The sequence below is a fragment of the Indicator indicator genome, chromosome 16 (genome assembly GCF_027791375.1).
Source record: "Indicator indicator isolate 239-I01 chromosome 16, UM_Iind_1.1, whole genome shotgun sequence".
Lineage (NCBI taxonomy): Eukaryota > Metazoa > Chordata > Aves > Piciformes > Indicatoridae > Indicator > Indicator indicator.
Window position 1 is genome coordinate 5469494 of NC_072025.1, and position 19638 is coordinate 5489131.

Genomic DNA, 19638 nt, shown 5'->3' on the forward strand with positions numbered 1-19638 from the left:
TTGGATTCTTGATATATACTCACAGTCAGCAGTTCAACTTCCAGATCAAAAAACAAAGCCCCAGCATGCTGTACTGAGCCTGACCCACACTACTGCTATAGTTTACAGCTTTGATACTTTTGAGAAGCCCTCACTGACGTTAAATGGAAATAGATCAAATTAAAGGTAAAAATAAATATCATCAAAATGTAAAACATAATACTGACTTCACGAGAGAAAGAGTACTGTAGCTTGCACACATTTGAGCTTTTGTACTGCTGTATAGTGATTTTTTACATCATCTTAATACTATACCTTCTTTAGGATGATATCAATGTAACCTGCAATTAACTGAGAGATCTGTTCTCCTTCAGTGGTCTGCACTGAGTAATAGCTTTCCTGATATTCACCAAAATCCTGATGGAAGGAAAATAGGAAGCAGGGGGAAAACAAAAACAAAACCTCTTTGAAAATGGTAAGCAAATAAATGAAGAAATATACCAAATATAAGTGAGAGAATTCACATTTTTAAAATGATTGTATAGACATTTTATTACATCCAACAGTAAATGAAACTGCTTCAAGATTCTAAACCAGTGTATATGTGGAGTGAGGATGGAAAGGGGAAGGACACTTTTTATTGCAGTTTAATTATGGAGGTTTCATCAGTAGAAATGCCAAAGCACCAAGAGATATTTAGTCTGCCTTCATCAGACTCAGACTCTGAAGGATTGAGAGATCTTTGGATTTTTATTCTAAAGAATAATCACTGTGCAATTGGGAAATGAGATGTACATGATCAAAGTGAATATAATTTTCTAGCCACTGCCTCTTGCTCTACCAGTTTAAACAACCTTTTCATATCCAAAAAACTTTTGTTGCAGTGGTCTCTTGTTAACCAAATTAACAAAACATCACATTCAGGGTAGTCCTTTAAATCCATAATTATCAAATGCATTCATGAACCTTCCAGTTTTGTTTATGTTCTTATCTTTCAGGTCACAAAGTGCATTATAAAAGGCAAGCAGCATAAGGGTTTAAGCAGGTGTGAATAATAATGATCTCTTAACTGTTTTAGTGGTTAGGCACAGGAGAGTGGGGTTTCTTTGAAAAGATATAAACAGTACCTTTGAAGAACTGGCCTGTCTCGAAACATCAAAACAGGGAATGACTCTAGACACCACTAAGGACCAGTTCATTACTTTTTCAACCCATTGACTTGGACAGAACAAGTTACAGTACAGAAACTGTTCTGAGTACAACTCAGTCTTCCATTCTCCCTGCCACACAGATCTCCCTTCCTGTGAATATACATAAAAAGAGTACCATACCAGAGTGAAGCTTTTAGGGGAGGCAGCCCAGCGTTTTACAGTTGTTAGTGGCCATTCCTGCAACACTTCCTTAGTCTTCTCATCTACACGCATCACTGAGTCTTTGGTGACACCCAGCAAACGAGGAACCAGCTTGTTTTTGCCTTTCATTTTTTCCTGTAACAAAGTGTGAAAGATTGTTTTTCATTCAAATGGAGCTTCCCATAGAAGGAAAAGCATGATGCACTATATTGCCAAAGGGATGCAACTGGCATGCAACTTAAAGGACAATGTAAAACCATAGGTAATTTGATAGACTTTTAAAAATATATTAATGGGAAAACAAAAAAAAGATTTTTACCTACTGTCACACAGGGCAGCTACTCTGTTAAATCCCCACTGAATTAGTGGATTGTTCTAAACACGTATGCTTGTTGTTTTTAATATTTTAGTGACTGAAAATTACACACCATAACTTTAGTATTGTTTCTATTCACAGCTTAGCTCAACAGCTCTGTTAGAGAGTTGGGACTCCTTCTGCCAGTAATGGTGCCTATTAAGGAGGCATTTTCCATTACATGCAGGCAAGATGCCAAGGTAATTCTTTCACAGCATACCTCTGCACTCTTTTCACCTTGTACCTGCTTCACTAGAATTTGTGGATGACTACGCAGTTTATGAAAAGGCAACATATCAATAACCAGGTACTTAAAAAGATCCTTTACTGTAACTGTGGGAACCTAAGAATGAAGATGTTTGCCTAAGTTCAGCCTCCTCTCCATTCTCTATGAGTAATACTGAATACTCAGGCACTAAGGCTTCAGTCCCATTTCCACAACAGTACCTTGTTACCACATTATTTCACCCGTCAGACCCATGCAGCTGATGAAATTATGCTCCAGATGCCATTTTTTAGCATGCAATTCCTATTATCATTCAACTTCTAAACAGGAACAAATGAGTTCTTTGTGAATGTTTTTCTGAAGACAGTACTTTTTTGGCAATCAAAAGAAGAAAATATGTCAGTTTATAAATATCAAATCAAAACAGACTTCATTTTCTTTCTTGGAGCAATATGACAAGAATCTGAACCAAACTTATAGTTCTGTCCTATGTAGTAATTCATACTTTTTTCCAAACACTGCTTTCATACACTTTTGCTTAGTGTAGAATTTGAAGTACAACTACACAATATGGTCAAACCAAAATCTACGTGACCTTAACCAGAAAAAACGACACTCCATAGGTCCGCAGGGATCGGGCTAGCTTCACATACTTGACTTTGGCTTCTATTTCAGTCATCTCACCACAGTTTTTGTGCTCCTGTAATGAGAGTTCAGTATCACTTGGGCACAAACAATGCTTTCTGAAAACAAACAAAAAAGATGTTATAGATTTACCTGTTTACAGATATTTAGTTTGTATCACTACAATTACAGTATTTGAAAAAATACTACCTAGAAACTTTAGCGAGAATCTAGCTCATAATTGCTCACACTGCAAAACAACCAACTCGTGCAAATGGAACACTCCTATCTGACCATCATCCATTCTATCAACTGCCTCAGATAAAGCACATTCAAGCCACTTCTGAAACAGCTTAAAATTGTAGGTATTGCTGCAATTTGATGCCATCAGGTTTCATACAATTAAGATGGCTTTACTTGTCTTTTTAAAGTTAAGCAAATATCCCAACACCCATATTTTATTTCCAGGAACAGACTATTTATTCCTGCTTTGTGTCCAGAACTGCTGATTCACAAGAGCCTCACTCCTTGTAAGCAACCATTTCTCATCTCTTGTAGGTGTTTCCCATGTTTGATTTTTTTTTTGCCAGTTGCCATGTTATCCAGGTTTTTTTCACTTCATGAAAAGAATTCTACTGGTGAGGAAGAAGAAATAATTTTCTCAACCGTTCATCCTGACATACTCATGTAGGTGTGTATTATAACTATTTATTGATTTACTTATTAATAAACTTGACTGCCTCTAAACAATGTCAACTACCAATATTACATATTCGAACTTCAATTCAGCATCTGCTCTCCTACCCCAGACAAGTCTGCTAAAATTCCTATTGTAGTGTCCTGCTATTTAAATAAAGGGATTGCCTTTCACAGTCCATCTTACCATCACATTTTTCTGAACTGTTGGTGGCCACTTCTTTCATGCTACTGATGGCAGCAGGGGGAGCAACAAGAACATGGGAAACACCCCTACTCCAATTTAAGTTACCATCATGACAGCATTCCAAGGTGCAGCACAGGTAGGAGCAACTGCAACTCCAAACCCCAAGGATATAAACTGATCATATCTGTCAAGTTTAGCACAGAGAACACAGCCAGGATCCCAAATGTAGCCATTGCAGATGGAATATTGGGTGAAAAGCACCTGCCAAACTCAGTAATTTCGTAACTCAGGAAAACAGCTGATTTTTAAAATAAACAAACAAACAAAACTCCCAACAACCCCCTCCCCCACTACAAAAATAAAAAGCCAGCAAACAAAAAGCCAAAAAAACACCCAAATAGCTTGCTTATTCTATCCTGCTGCTGCTTTGCTCAGCATCAATGCCTTTACTGACCAACTTCTTGTTCATGTACTATGGTGAGTAATGAATCAAACTTCTCATAGATCATATTTGACATGGGCAAAAATCATGTCTATGAATAGCACTCAGAACTGAATGAATTTTTTTTTGCTTTAACTGCAACATCACTGCCACCAGCTGCAGGTATACAGAAAACTGTCAGACATACTCATCTACAAGGAAACACTACAAGCTCCATAGAGAACAGACCTACTGAGACACAGAATTCTGAGACAGCCAAGTATGCAACCTATTCCTGCACTTCAGCTCATCTCTCAAGCTGAGCTAACAGATCACTGGTATGTCTTTCCAGAAAGCTGATGACTTCATTGTAGCTGTGGACCTCAGAATTTTTCAACTTGTATTGCATTGCAAAAAATGTATTTCAGTAGCATGGATAGTTAATGCCTCTGCAGCACTTCAACTCCGAGATCACTTCCAACAGCATGAATGCATTTTACACTCAGTTGCTTTGGTCTTACAGTTGTGTGTTTCCCACACACATTACTGAACTTAAGCACTAGCTAGCAGAATTCCATATTTCTTGAAGCTCATGCTTAAAGAAAGAAGGCATGAAATTAAAACTGGTTTTCCTAAATGTGCTTCTATTTTAGTACAAATACACATCCTTACATTCAATGCAACTGAGAAAAAGGTCCTAAGAATACTCAATATTCACTCTCTCCCCTTCAACAAAGTACACTGAATAATCATCAATGAAGAAAAAAGGATCGGGACAAAAAATCTGCTGAAGAATGAAAACGAATGCTGTCAGATTCTTTACACTTGATTTTCTATTAGTTATATACTTCAAGTATATAGAGAACATCCACCTGTGAAAGCTTGTATTTTTCTTAAAAAGGAAGTGAAATTATAGTAGGTTTTGCAGCCTCAGAATTACCTGAAATATTCTCTTTTCAGCCCCTCTTTGTTTGGTATATTCTTTAGGCAGGAATTCTTTTAGGCTAGGAAAAGAAAAAGTCCACAGTTAATGGTGCCTTCATGAGGAGGGATGCTTTCCATTTAGTCCCCCAATCTTCCCCAAATGGACAGAAAATAACTACACAATGAAATAAAACTCTGGCTAAAAAGGATGAGGATACCTTCCCTAATTAAGAAAAACACTCTAGTTACATCCCCATGTAATATCTGTTAAAATATCTCTTGTTTCAAAAAGTCATCAAAAATAAGTAATAGCTGGGAAACTTTCCATTTTTAAACTATATGATGTCTCTCAACAGCTCAGAGGGGTTAATACCTAAATCCTAATGCACTCCTCAGTCTGGGGGAGAAGGGTACATCAAAGCCTGTGCCAGCTCTGTGTCTGAACTCAGACACTGCTATTACTTTCCAGTAGCACTAATTTACTGACATGTGGGACCAAGTTCTTCCTCTGTGTTTCCCAAGAAGTGTTAGAACACAAATGTTTTACTGAAAAACTGCAAAGTCATTTAAGTGGACACCTAGTAACAGCCACTATCTTGAAAACTAAGTCATAAATAACTGGTCCTAATCCCTGCAAGCCTCAGATACTAAGGGTCTCAGAATACAATGTTAACTAAGGAAGTTCAGCCTCAGTGATAGAGTTTAGTCAGAAAGAATCTTTAAGGACCTCACCTGTATCACCTTTCATTATTTTTCAGTCATTTGAACTGAAAGGATGAAATGCTAGTAGTAAATACACTGAAATTATTTCAGTGCTATCTACAATCAAGGCATTTTCTTTATGATGCAAACAATAGTTTCACTTTAGTTAGCACACTGTTTGAAGGATTTAGCAAAACCTCATAGAATATTACCAATTAGTCTTCTCTAATCTTTAATTATACATTATTACATGGACAATGAACTCAGCTTAAAAAAAAAAAAACAACTGATCGCAAACAGTGTTTATTTAACCTCATTCACTCTGAGTTTGTCCCTACAGTTCTTAAAACAATTACACACAAGTGCCCACATACTGATGGTTTTTCATTAGTGCAATGGTATATGCCCTGTTCTTGAAAAAGACAGCTCAAGACAGTAAAATAGGCTGCTCACAAAGTAGGGAATAAAAACAGAGGTGGGCAATTTTAGCTGCTCCATTCCTACCTCCATATGAATAGTATGAATTCCTTATTAGTTATTCTCTCAGCAAATTTAAACACAGTGTAGTGTACCTCTGTAGGTGCAATGCAAAACTTCAGCTATACAAGGAAGGAAGGGCATGAAGATGAACTATTTGCAATTTGATAGTTTAAGAGCTTTCACAATTTACTTTGGCATGAGCTTCAAGGACATTCCAACAATTAATACCAATGTGTTAAAAAAAAAAAAAAAAAAAAGGAGAGAGTACAAAAGATCCCTCTATATAAACATGTTTTCCACATGGTAAACTACACTGAGATGTTCCTAAATAATCCTATGAAATACTAACACTGTTCTGCTACAAGCCATTTCTGTATGGGCTGACAGATTAATAGTATGGTTTGAGTTGAAAGAGACCTTAAAGATCATCTAGTTCCAACACCTCTGTCATGGGCAAGGACACCTTCCACCAGGCCAGATCACTTCTGAAGGGAATCTGTGGCATGTTAAAGTTTCAGTTGTGAGTGAATGGACATCTCTCAAATATATTTCACATATTGAGCTATACCATACATAAAACGTAACTACTTTCATACTTGAGAAGGATCAATGTTCATCCACCAAAGAACAGGAAATAGTCAGATGAAACTTTAAAAAGCTCAACCTTTTTCAAGAAAATAAGATTCATCTGGAAGAACAAGATGCATTTTCAGGAAAAAAAAAATCAGCATTGATCTACACTATGTATAGTGTTTATAATGAGTCAGGAACACTTGGCTGGTTTAGGCTCACAAAACAAAAGAATGAAGTTTCACAAAAAGGCTGTCATGAAGGCTATGTACAGCCAAATGCAGACACTAAACTATAAACATGAACACTTGAAATTAGAAGGCAATGACTATGCAGTTAGGGTTATGGAGCAGGCTCTTTTACAGAGGGGAAAAAAAAAAAAATCAGAAACTGTTAACTTTATGATACTGATAATACAAGTGATATAAACTGATATATTATATAAATCAATTAGAGCAAGCAATCATTACACAGTGTCCGGTAAGGCTTGATCTTAATAAAAAGCCCATTTAAAAGAAAATAAATCAACAGCAGAGAAAATTTTCTGCAGAAACAAGTGAGGTCCTAAATTTTGGGAATCTGGTTCCAGATGATTTCCAGTGGAGTAACATTCTCTTTCTAATGTGCAGCTCAGTTATTCATACCTTTCATTTCTCTTAGGTTTAAAAAAAAAGAGAAGATTATGCACTTCAACAACTTCATTCTGTGATCAACTTCAAACTCTCTAGCATTGCATACAAAGTACAAATATCATCCAGCCTGCAGCTTCAGTTTACCATAAAACACACTTATTATATGGAAGCTTAAAATTAAAAAAAAAAAATTTACACAGAAAAGACCAATTATAACACCTAAAAAACTCAAGGGAAAAGTAAGCACCTGAATTCTGCACAGCAATTTGCAAAACCTGCTGGTTAAGTTTGAGGGGATTTATTGCTTAAAAATTTAACTCACCCCCACTGTTGGAACACCTAATTCTTGTTACCATTACAAATGTCATAAGGTAATATCCTAATAGTTTGCTGCAGGAGTACTCTTGAGTGAACGGATGGAAAAGGGAAGAATAAGTAGGCAATGGACAAATCCCAGAGGAAGTGTTGCATAACTGGTCACAATTCTAGGGAGAAAGAACTAAGAGTCCACTGAAGTTATTACACTGAGTCCCCATGAGGAAAGGTTCATGGGCCAGTCAATAGCAGACAAACACGACAAAGAAAAGCTGATTATTAATTGGTACCTGAGGACATGTGTTCGTGTGGTGAGTTTGCATAACTGAACTGCTACTTTAGGAAAATCTTTCAAAATAAAAACAATGTTTCAAACAAAATACTGCAGCACTGCATATTCCAAAGCATGCCACCTTTATAAAGTGATTCCCTGAGACATAGTAAACCCCAGATTCAGGCTCACAAAGGACTATAAGAGTCAGCACTGAGCATTCACCAGTGGAATAGGACTGAAATCAAATATGCACCCATTATTTATGCATGCCATTAAGGTATTTATGAGCCTCAAATGTAGGCAAGGCTTGATGGGTTGTCCAGTAAATAGCTTTCTTTTACCTACCTACATTCCTTTCCTCAAACTCTGTGCCTTGGGTAATTCCACTGCAGGAAAACCAATCCAAAAATCAAAATGGGCAGACAAATGAGACATCTAAATTTCAGTCAACTTGCCTGGCTGATAGTAATTGTAAGTATCACAATAAAGGTCAAAGGATGAGCTACCAGTAAACAGGACTCCTGCCCACAACTGAAACAATGAGCACAATTCTAGATCTCCATTCATGCAGTGCCGTGAGAGGGTAAATTTGAACTGATTAATGCCACTAAAAAAAACTGGAAAATTTAAGCTCTGCACACAGCAATATTAACTTTATTCAAATGACAAAGCATCTTGCTATTTATGTACCTTCCTAGCAAATCAAACATCTGTGACATTGGTGCACACTTTTTTCACATGTGGCATTACTAAATGCAAGCAGAAGTAGACTTCTAAGGAAGAACAAAATCCAGTTCTCCCACATTATCAGGTGATTGGGAAACCCAGCTGCATACTTAACTAGCAGCCTGGGGGGAGATGGTGTCCAGTGCTGCCTGATAAGCCACAGCCAAAGGTCTCCTCATCAGCTGGGGTTGCTAATTTGTGCAATACAACTCCTTACAGAGGGATACTGCTATAGAAAACACAAAAAACGTGGATCTGATTGCCTCTACTTGGAGTGCTGAAACACGTTTAGTCTGTGACAACTCAACCTTAGTTACACTTGAGGTCACCCAAATTTAGAAGTTAGAAATGTTTACTCTAAAAATCCAGGTTTGTGTTTGTGTTCTACGTGAGGTCCAAACTGGATCTGTGCTTGGAAGCCTCCAAATTCACAGGCCTTCTCAAAGGAGACAGGATGGGAACCATTCAGAATGTCATCACGAGCCTATAGGAAGTAAGCAAAGGCATGTCAGAGACACCCAAAATAACTATTCCATCTCCAAAATGTTTTAAAATGTAATTTAGAGCAATTCCATTTGAACCATCTGCAAGTATAGAAACTGAACATTCCCTTTCAATGTTTTTTTTTTACTTTTAAAAAACCATAACTGTAACAAAGAGTTTAAAAGACGGATTTTTAGACTGCATTAGAGACAGCTGCACTGGAGCATTCAGTTATATATTATCTTTTTAATAAAACTATAAGCCTTGCCTTGCTAAGGTATGTAATCTCACTAATTGGTGGAAGAGAAAGATGAGAAGTGAAAAACTGGGTGGAAGACTGACCTGAGATTCTATATTACAGAGAACGTATCACTTAGAGAAGAGGATGGGATGAAGAACTGAAAAGAACAACCTAAAAAACTGAAGACACTCATGAATTTTAAGGAAACCAGGACAAGGATTAATAGTCACTAATTTTTGGTTGAGCACCCATTATTGGATTGACAGTATTTGATTAAAAAGAATCAGCAAAGCCTCTGCACTATCACATGTTCTTGCAGGAACAGACAAAAATACAGAACAGGAGTTCTAGAAGATGTTTCAGCAACAAAAAAATCTCTACTTAACCAACGCAGCTTTCCTTAGAAAAGGTAGAATTTCTATTTCTGGTCCACATACTGTACCTGAACGTAAAGCAAATTAAGCTGAACAGGATCTCTTGAATCTACATTCTGGTCTGAATAAAAGAACTTCCGTCTCAACAGTAGTGTTTCATTTTCATCAACTCCTTGCTCTCTAAACGTTCGGCTATGATCTAGCCAATTCACTGCAACAGAACCACAGACATGAGCACTGTTAAACACACATCATTGTCAGTGTTAAAAGCTGTTGTGAAAATCATGTGATAATTGGCATTTCCACACAAGGGGGAAACTTGGGGGGGGGGGGGGGGCGAAGCTGCTTTCATTTCTGTTTCTAGCCAGCGCTGAGAACTGCTGAGAAGCAAGAATTTACCACAGCATAACTCAATTAATATTGTTGAAGAAATTACTACAGCAACATTTTCATACTAAATTTACATCTTTAAAACTTAATTGCAAAAATTAGAAGTTTACCACATTTCCCTCTAAAGCCAATTGTTCTGTTTACTTTCCTTATGCCTGAAAACAATTTAAAAATATTTTCCTGTCAGTCACTGTTAATTTTAGTGCTTTAATTTAAACCAGAAAAAATGATTGTCATGACTTTACACAAAAACTAAATAGTCTCTTAGTTCATTGGCACTTTCCATTTACACTTAAAATTTATCCCTTCAAAACGAAAACTACCTTTGGATGGCTTTCAGTAGGCATCAATATTTAACTATCCAACTTCAATGAAGGGGAGAAAATGGTCATTATAGAAATGAACCTTCACACTTCAGTTAAAACCACCCTATCAAAAAAGCAACAAAAAAAAAAAAAACACTTGAAAAGACCCACTGACTCTCATTGCTACAGGCAGCAGCTTGTCTGTTTTCATAATTAAAAAAATATTCAGTAGCAGACAACATTATATATAAAAGGATGCAAAATAGAGGTAGGGATCAACTGAGACACACTGAAGGATCTGCAAATGCATCCCTGTAGAGTTTTCTTGAACCATGCTGTAGAAAGATATTAACTGAAGGAATACGCTGCAATACACTACTCACAGTCATCATCTGTATGAAGCTTTGCCTTCAGTTTTTCCATTTTTCTTTCATCACGCAACAATGTTCTATCTTTCTTAAGTGTTCCTGAACTCTCCTCTTTCTTCTCTTCTATGCTCTCCTGGATTAAGGAGTATTCCTCATAATTTGTTATTCCTGAAATGATAAATAAATTTTTTGTTACAAACACTGGGTATGTACTAGATGCCAGGTCGGGTAGAATATTTGTTTCTCTATATTAAAATGCTTATGGTTTATTTCAAGTATTGTAAAGGTATTTCTAATTAAATGCTAAAACGGTCTTGGAGAAGGAGATCCTAAGAATAATCTGCAACTTCTGCATTCAAGACACCTCTCCAATATCTGGCATTATCCTCCAGAAACATCATTCCTTTGTCATATGCTGCATTTGCCACTTGCAGAAAGATATTAAGGGCCTTTTTGTTAATCTGCCAAGAGACACTGCCAATTTAAAACATGATGGAATCTAAGACTCCGGAATGGAGACACACCATCGTAAATTTCATTACATGGATGTCTACAATCACTTCCTGAGAACTGAATCATTTCAGCTTGCCCACAACGTGCAGAAGAAATGCGATAGAGCAGGCTGAGGCACAGAAATCATGTGAAATGTATTAAGTATTTTTTTGGTTTTAAAACTCAACTCTTCCTAAGAGTTTTACATGAAACTGAATCGAAAAGCAGTTTGTAAGATTTAGTATATGTGCTAGGTTACTTTTATTTCTTTGTTCTTGTTTCTTGCCATGGTTTGGTAATGCAGGCATATGTGCTATAGGAAAGCAAATCAAACGCTCACCTACATGACAATACTCACAAAATTAAGTCAAACTACTTTTTGAAGTAAATTAGATACAGCACGTAAAAATCAACATAGGAACGCTCAAACAAAACTGAAATGGATTATTTTAAATTCAGCCTAATTCACTTTTCAAGTAAATTAATCTTAGTCAAATTAAGGACACTTCAGTTCTAAATAAGAATTATGCAAAAGTTAAAGACTATTTAAACCAATCCATGTTGGATGCATGTTTATAGTTAAATATGAATTAGTTTTCCAAAATGTCTCTATTTAGATAAATACAAAGACAGACTATAACCAATATGACACATTTCTGACCAGCTGCTCTGGATGAGTTCCAGATGTCATTTCACACATGATACAGTGCTGTGATCAAATCTTAATCACAGAGACCCAAACTTTGGTATATTGCAAGGTTAACAGTATTTATCTTTTACCCCATTAAAATTAAGTATAAATTTAGTTTTAATTCTCTATCACATAGCAGAAAACTGTATGTAAATGTAACAGCTTATAAAAAAATCTTTAACTGTAATGTCAGAAAACTTTGTGTCTTCAACTGCTAAATACTGAGGTCTAAGGATATCGCTAACTCTCTGACTTTCATAAAACCTGGAAAAAAGATTTTAAAAAAACGTTTGGCAAATGCAAACCAATAACAAATTTAAATATCTTCTTAACACGTGCCAATTTCTATCCTCAAGATGCAAATATGGCAGAAAAACAAATTCTTAAGCACACGGGTCCCAAAATCTTACCTATCCTGCTGCAAATAGTAACCAGCAATTCACCAACTGTTTTAGAATCATCCACCATGACTGTTTTCACTGATCCATCCAACATACGTATTTTCTGAGGCCTTTGTTTCTTTTTGTACTCCAATATATCCTAGGAAGTAAACAATATTTTTTTCTAAATACTTTTGGAAGCCACCAGAAGCCAAACCACTAACTTAGATACCTGAAAGAGGACTTCTTCCCTACTCCCCATGCCTTTTGGTTGAAAGCAAGCTGGCTGTTACATGCGCAAGTATAACCTTATCTTTAGTACGCTGGAAACTCAAACTATAATACAAAATCACCTCAAACAAACCCTATTACAAGCCTTTTCATCTTTCTGTTCATCATTCTGTGAAGACACTACACGGCACCACAGTTCAGAGTGACAACCAGATGCAGAAAAAACTAACTACTGAGGCACAGCAAAGAAGAGAAGTGGATCAGTTTCAGGAACCGACTCAAGACCCTCCTGCCCCTCCAAATGCTAACCTTTTTTCTTGCTGCTGGGGAAGCAAGTTTTCTAAAACTATGTTGATGAAAGAAGCAACAGACATGTGCCATACCCCATTTCTCAGCATGTAATAATCCAGCGTTCTTCCAGCCTCCAGCCATATACCTTTCCGTGGATCATCATCTGATAAGAATAATCCATAGTCAGAGGCTGTGGAACAGAAAAGACAGAGATTCACTGACAAACAGCAAAGCCAATAAAGCCAGCATGGTTTTAATCAAGGTTATTCATCCTCCACTACACTTACCTTCCATTCTTGATGAACTTGGATATAAAGTTTTTTTCAGTGCTTCAGAAAATATGCAGCTTAGCAGCAGAGAGCAGGCTAGATCAGGCCTTATAGAAGACTTGAAAAAAGCTTCTCTAAGCAAGAAACATGTCACATCTACTGTGTAATTCATATTATGTTTGCAATTACTTCTCCAGGATGACCTTTTTTAAATGCGCATAGGTTCTGCTTCAGAACGGACTAATCAAAACTAAAACCAGTTTTGGCTTAACCACAGTAGTTCTATTTAAAAACTACATAGTTTGTTTTCAATCCTTCACATATTGACGTTACGCTAAACTTTGGAATCTTTTTGGTAGATGCTTCAGGTTTAGGTATTTAAAGAAATACAAGGCTTCCAGAATTATATCCATTATAACAATCTCAGGAAAAACTTCTATCTATTGCAGGCTACACATGTCAATTGATTCTTTCAGAATAACAGGTAAGTGATAAAACTTAGTCTTCAAAAACTAAACACCAGGTGTACAAAACGAAGGATTGCAGCTGTCAACTTAAGGCCTATTCATATGCATGCACTATCACAGAGTTCATGTCAATCACCTTAGCCTGATCTGATTGCAGTTCTACAGTTTAAGCTGAAAGGTTTTTTTCCACACAAGCTGGCCTGCACACAACCTGTTACAACAGCTCAGTGTGAGGACCATACCATGTTTACCTTGAGCCATGGGTTCAGATCCTCCGATGAGAAAGCATTAAAAAATAGCTACTTTTTTCAACAGTGTTTCATCTCTAAATGTCTTGCAGAGCAACACTTCAAACTTAGCAGTACTTACATTATATGCTTAATTTACACTTAATTAATATAAGGCAGCATTTCAAAGGAAGACTCCTTCCAAAAAACAACTGAATATGAAGAAACACTTCTGCTCACGTTAAAACCCACCTATACATACAGTGATGACAAATTCAGTGCAGAATCAGTTACGTAAAATCTTAGCATTTGTGTCTATAAATAGGTTGTGACATTTAGAAGCACACAAAGCACCTTGCACAGAGAACAGAATTACCAAGGGAGCACAACTGCTCTGATTCTCACTTCAGGGAGATGCACCTGAGTAAGGAAATAGAAGCAGTGTGCAGATTACATATTAATATCAAGGCCACCTTTATGCTAGCTTGTAAGCTTGTTGGAGAACTCAGGGTGCAGGACAATTACATTTGCTGCTGTGCAGGAACTAGTCTGATCAGTCTGTACTGCATTGCTCTGAGCATGAACTAACATGTAAACACATACATTTTAGCAGCCACAAAGGAAAAAGGATGTGTTAGTAACCTTATGTGATGGTTTAAAACTGTCTCTTGAATTTTTCTTCTCAAAGTTCAAGCAGAGAAAGCAAAAGAGTCACTATTGGGTGTAAGAAAGCAAAACGATTGTTCTAAACACGTCCATTGGATAGACAGAAACATTTAAGAATCTCTACTCAAAACAAAGCTGGGTCAGTCGGGGTCTGAGTTCGCAACTTGCTGGGCTTCTGTCCGCTGCTCCTTCTTCTCATCTGGCTGAAGATAACACACTGACCTTGGCGAGCTAAGTTAACAGCCTCTCTGCTTCTTAACTCTCTGCTTTCTGCCACGGGGGTCTGAGGGGAGGAGGCCCCTAGGAGAGAGGCCCCTTGGGAAAAGCCCCTTTGGGGGGAAGCAAAGGGAGCTTGGTTGTGCTTTTCTGTTGATTGTATATATTTGTAAATGTTGTGAATTTTGTATATTTGTACATATTCATTGCATTTCATCATAGATTGTAGATTTGCTTGTAAATACAGCTTTCATTTGCTTTCCAGATTGAACTAGCCTGGTTATTGTCGGGGTGGGGGGATTTCAGCTCTCACACTGATACACCTTGTTTCTGTTTATCACACAACTTCATAAAGTAGTTTGATGGAAAAGTCCTATTGTATAATCTGAGGAGAGTTCCCAAGCTTTACTATGAAGTTCATGATATTTCAGGATATTTATTACTTAACTTCTCTGAACACAGCAGTGATTCAAAATCACTGCCTTGAGAGATCCATATAGTAAATATCCAAAGCTCATATTTGAAAATTGAAGCTCTATAACTAGATTTCCTAAGGACTCCTACAAAGGACTTTCTAAGTACAGGTAAGGTTTTCTAACAGCTCACACAAGATATTCCAAACAGCTCTAAAAGTTGAGAGCTCTGCATAAAACTGAATTTTCGACAACTTCAACTGCATTTAAACCAGAGCTTTTGTCCAAGTGAAGACTTACTTAACAGTCTGCATTCATCTAATCTATTAAATAGGTGCTGATGATTAAATTTGATTAACACATAGCAGCACTGTGAATATGGCACACACATGGTGATGCTTTTTGTTACTAACCAGTTTCAAATGTTTCCTTTTACACAGGAAATGTCCATCCATTATTTTGTAATATACGTGGTCCCTTCCTTTGCTGAGGCACAAAGTATGTCTGCCATTTTCCTAGAAAGTTTTTCCATAAACATTGTTTTAAAAAGATGATACCACAAAACTTGTTCTCCAAGTGAACAAACTCTATCTTACAGGCAAACAAGCAATTTCATTAAGAAGTCAAAGTTCCACAAAAAAATATTTTTCGTAAAAAAGCCTGTCAGGACAGAAGAAAAAAGAATGCATCTGCTTTTTGTAACTGAAAAACCTGTCTGCAATTTTGTGCCTTTCACTCCAGAACCTTATCATTTCAATAATAAAAACAGACCTACCAACCTGAAAGACAATGGAGGAACAGAGGAGTGTAAGAAACCACAGGTCTATGTTTATTTTCAATTTAGTCAATGAATTGACTACATAAAAATAGAGGAACTCACCTTGCCCTGTTTGAGCCTCTGGCACTCGTTCACGAATAACTCTACAGGCATCATAGACTGCAGTGGATGGTTCAAATTGCATTGTCTTCACTACATTGCACTGGCGGACACAGATCTTCAAGGAAAGAGCTACCATGGTGTCAAGTCACTTGCAAGTTTCTACCAAAATATCTGAAAAAGTAGCAATGACATCACTGATTACAGATTTCCATTTAGCGTTTTAATACACTCAACCTTCCATTAAAACAAAAAAATCAGTTCTGTAAAACTGTATGTTTTCAAATGCAGTTCTATGTAATGTCTCTATAGCATCATTAAGCCAGAAACTACCCAAAACATGTGTTTTTCTTGGTATATTGGAAATTCATTTTCCCAAAACTTCTGTACACATACTTAAAGGTTAATGCTGAGGTACATCAAAATCACAGGATCATAGAACTGTTAGGGTTGGAAGGGACCTCAAGGATCATCTAGTTCCAACCCCCCCTGCCATGGGCAGGGATACCTCACACTAGATCAGGTTGCTCAGAGCCACATCCAGTCTGGCCTTAAAAACCTCCAGGGATGAGGCTTCTACCACCTCCCTGGGCAACCTATTCCACTGTCGCACCACCAGAAATGGTGCACAGGAAAACAATTCACTTACTGGGTATATCACTAACATATTAATGGCTGACTGAAAATTTCTTTCATCACACCTTTTTATCAGACCATTTAGATTAACTGATAATTTAACATTTTAGAATAGCTACTTAAACAAAAGCTGGATTTTCTTAGTACACAGCTTCTCTTCTGCAAAGAAGCTGCAAATGCTTTTTGTTTTGTTTCCTTTAGAGACTTAGGTTTGTCTCAAGTGTCTTCCCTTACCATCATAACACTGCAAACCACTATTCCATCATTAGTCTTTCCACAGTGATCTCCAAAAACACTTCAGAACTGAAGTCCTTTCTGAATAAACACAATCTACCAGAATCCTCAAATCTTTTCTGCCTAGGTTTATCTGTGTGGTTTCAGAGACAACCAAGGATCTTTTATCCAAAAAAAGATCCTAGGAAACGAGTCCATGAGTTATCAGCTTCCTCCAACACTGAGTTTCTTGAACTTCAGAGAAACATTTTCATGTGCCTCCTCCAGATTACCCTCAGGCTCTAAACCTCCCCACTTGGCTTTCAGTAACAACCATGATGGGCAGCTTCCATCTCCTGGGTAACAGCCAAACTACAGCAGCTGTCTTTTCTCAAAAGAACTAAGAACTTGGTCAGGAAAACAGGCTGAGATCACAGAGGAAAACAAGGGAAAAATACCTTCCATGTTCCCCTTATCTTCTATACATGCACCACATTTAAATATTTCTCTGTGCAGGTAATGGACTCTTTCTGCTTCCTAAAATCAGTCAGTCTCTAGAACGGCTGACCAAAACTCAAAGGGATCCTGGAAATTAAGATGATTTTGGAAGGATAGGTTTGCCTGCCTTAAAAGTCTGATTTTCTGTGAGTAGGGAATTTCTAAATCAGACTACAACTGATCTGTACTTGCAAGGCTAGAGGATTGAAAAGAATAACTTATGGATCTGACAGATTTGGGAGAGATAGTAGCAGCTGTGAGCTCTTAAAGAACAACCGATATATCATCAGTGAGAGAACCCAGTATCTGCAGCTACACAGCAGAGTGTGTACACTAAGGCCTCAAGTTGAGTTATCATAGATCCAGGAAATCTGAACAAAAGACAATAACCTGCTCATAACCTCATGGAAATGTTCAAGGCCCTAAGCAGCACCCTGTTCACTGCTTCCAAGGAAATATAAGGAAAAACTCTAAATTATTTCACTTCTGGGGAAAATATTTCTAGAACAAAAGATGTTCTAAGATGTCAAAATTTGCTTAGACCAAGTTTTCTTCCAGTCACTCCAGAAATCGAGGTCAGTCTGCTTTATTTGTTCCATGCTTCAGAAAGCTGTCTTGTTGGGTTGAATTCAGGACTTTTTTTGTTTCAGGAGGTACCTGTCTAGCTACTGGAAAGAGGGATACTAGTGACTCGAGCTTTAATCAGGAAACTTCTGTCTTTCTGACCATGAAAACAAACAGCACCAACAAGGAATTTAAGTATGTTTGGTTGTTGGTAAACTTCTCTGCTGCTCTAATAAATGACTTTCCCAACCAGCTTCTTGAAAAGCCTTCTATAACAGAAGTAATAATGAGTGATCTGCTGTTTGTGGATTTGCATATGTTAAAAGCGTTAAGACAGATGACACCTATACTGATCGAGGACAGAGCTGTCAGCAGTATTTGTCAAACTCATTAAGGAGTGCTGAATCAGTTTGGGATCCAACTCCACATTACTTTAAGAGTTTATGGGTCAAATCTGTATTTATGAATATCAGTCTCAGCTAATATACAGAACATGCCTCTGTCCCAACAGTATCTTCCTCAGACTATCTAGCATAATAGGACAACTACAGAAATTCCATACAATATTCCCCAAGAAACTAAATCATCAGCTCTCATAGACTGGGAAGGTGACACTGATGTACCAGCTACCTTATCAGACTAAGGCAAGGGGGAGTGGAGTTACCTTGAGAGGCATTGTACAAGAACTCTCAAGAGACAAGTAAACAGGGTAACAGGCTGTGTCTCCCAGTACTGATGAGGACAGAAGTTGGAATCATGTAATTGCAACAAGAATCAACTGTCATCAAGCTATAAGCATACAACAAAACCAGCAGAAAAATTACTTACCAGCTGCATGGGAGAAATGAGATTTAAAGGGGAGACTAGTTAGTGAAGACTGACCTTCTTGATCATTCACATACCCACCTGGCTTCATTTGTACCATTCCATTAATCTGTGGTGTCTACCAGCTGATAGGGCCATGACCTTACCTGTATATTTTGAACTACACTGCTAAGCAAACAAAATTTCAGCTTAGTATTATCTCTCCTAAATGCTCTGAGGATGTGAACACTTCTATGCCTTCCATTTCACACCCTTGTCATAGAGTGTTTGCAGTAAAACACAATCCAAAAATATCTGCACTTCTAAACTAGGCAAATGTAGAACAGCTAACACTGGCAATGCCAAACATGAGACTAATTCTACCCAGTTAAAGTTGCCACTGCCAGTGCTATGTTTAAAAGCAAAGCTCTGCTATGATTTAGTAGAGGTTGTCTCCCTGGAGATGTTTCTTAACTGGTTCATTCAGGATTGAGCAAACACAAATCTAAGTCAGGAGACTGGCACAGACTGAAAGCCTGCATATATATATGCTAGTATAGGTAAAGTTACCTATTTGTTGGTAAGTCTGAAGGACAGGATGCCACCCAGAGGGACCTGGACAGGCTGGAGAAGTAGGCTGAGGAGAATCTCATGAGGTTCAGTAAGGCAAAGTGTAAGGTACTGCATCTATGTTGGGGCAATGCTAGGTATCAATACAGGCTGGGGGATGAGGAAATTGAGAGCAGCACTGCACAAAAGGACTTGGGGGTGCTGGCAGATGAGAATCTGGACAGGAGCCAACAGCATGCACTTGCTGCCAGAAAGCCAATTGCATCCTAGGCTGCGTCAAAAGATGCATGGCCAGCAGATGGAGAGAGGGCTGATGATTGCACAGGCATGGAGGGTAACAACACACATTTTACTACAAACTCACAACACTTAAACTAGGTGGTCCTTGCTGCTGTTAACATATGTCACATTGCTTATTTCCAAGGAAGATTGCCCTCTCTTTGGTGCTCCATTGCTATTTATTTGGAACTCACTTATACCATAATTCTCTTAAAGGAACTGAATGATCC

At 37.6% G+C, this 19638-nt stretch overlaps 1 protein-coding gene across 1 annotated transcript in view; it reads right to left on the bottom strand.

Moving 5' to 3' along the window:
* Positions 1 to 15983, bottom strand: part of TLN2 (talin 2) — an 83399-nt gene extending 67416 nt beyond the window's left edge. Inside the window, exons 1-10 of the mRNA XM_054387757.1 lie at positions 15848 to 15983; positions 12802 to 12899; positions 12218 to 12347; positions 10640 to 10792; positions 9630 to 9772; positions 8820 to 8947; positions 4781 to 4844; positions 2508 to 2612; positions 1311 to 1466; positions 295 to 396 (exon numbers count right to left, since the gene is read on the bottom strand). Coding sequence (XP_054243732.1) covers positions 295 to 396; positions 1311 to 1466; positions 2508 to 2612; positions 4781 to 4844; positions 8820 to 8947; positions 9630 to 9772; positions 10640 to 10792; positions 12218 to 12347; positions 12802 to 12899; positions 15848 to 15983 — 1215 coding nt within the window. The remainder of the gene's footprint in view (positions 1 to 294; positions 397 to 1310; positions 1467 to 2507; positions 2613 to 4780; positions 4845 to 8819; positions 8948 to 9629; positions 9773 to 10639; positions 10793 to 12217; positions 12348 to 12801; positions 12900 to 15847) is intronic.
* Between the last annotated feature and the right edge of the window lie 3655 nt (positions 15984 to 19638).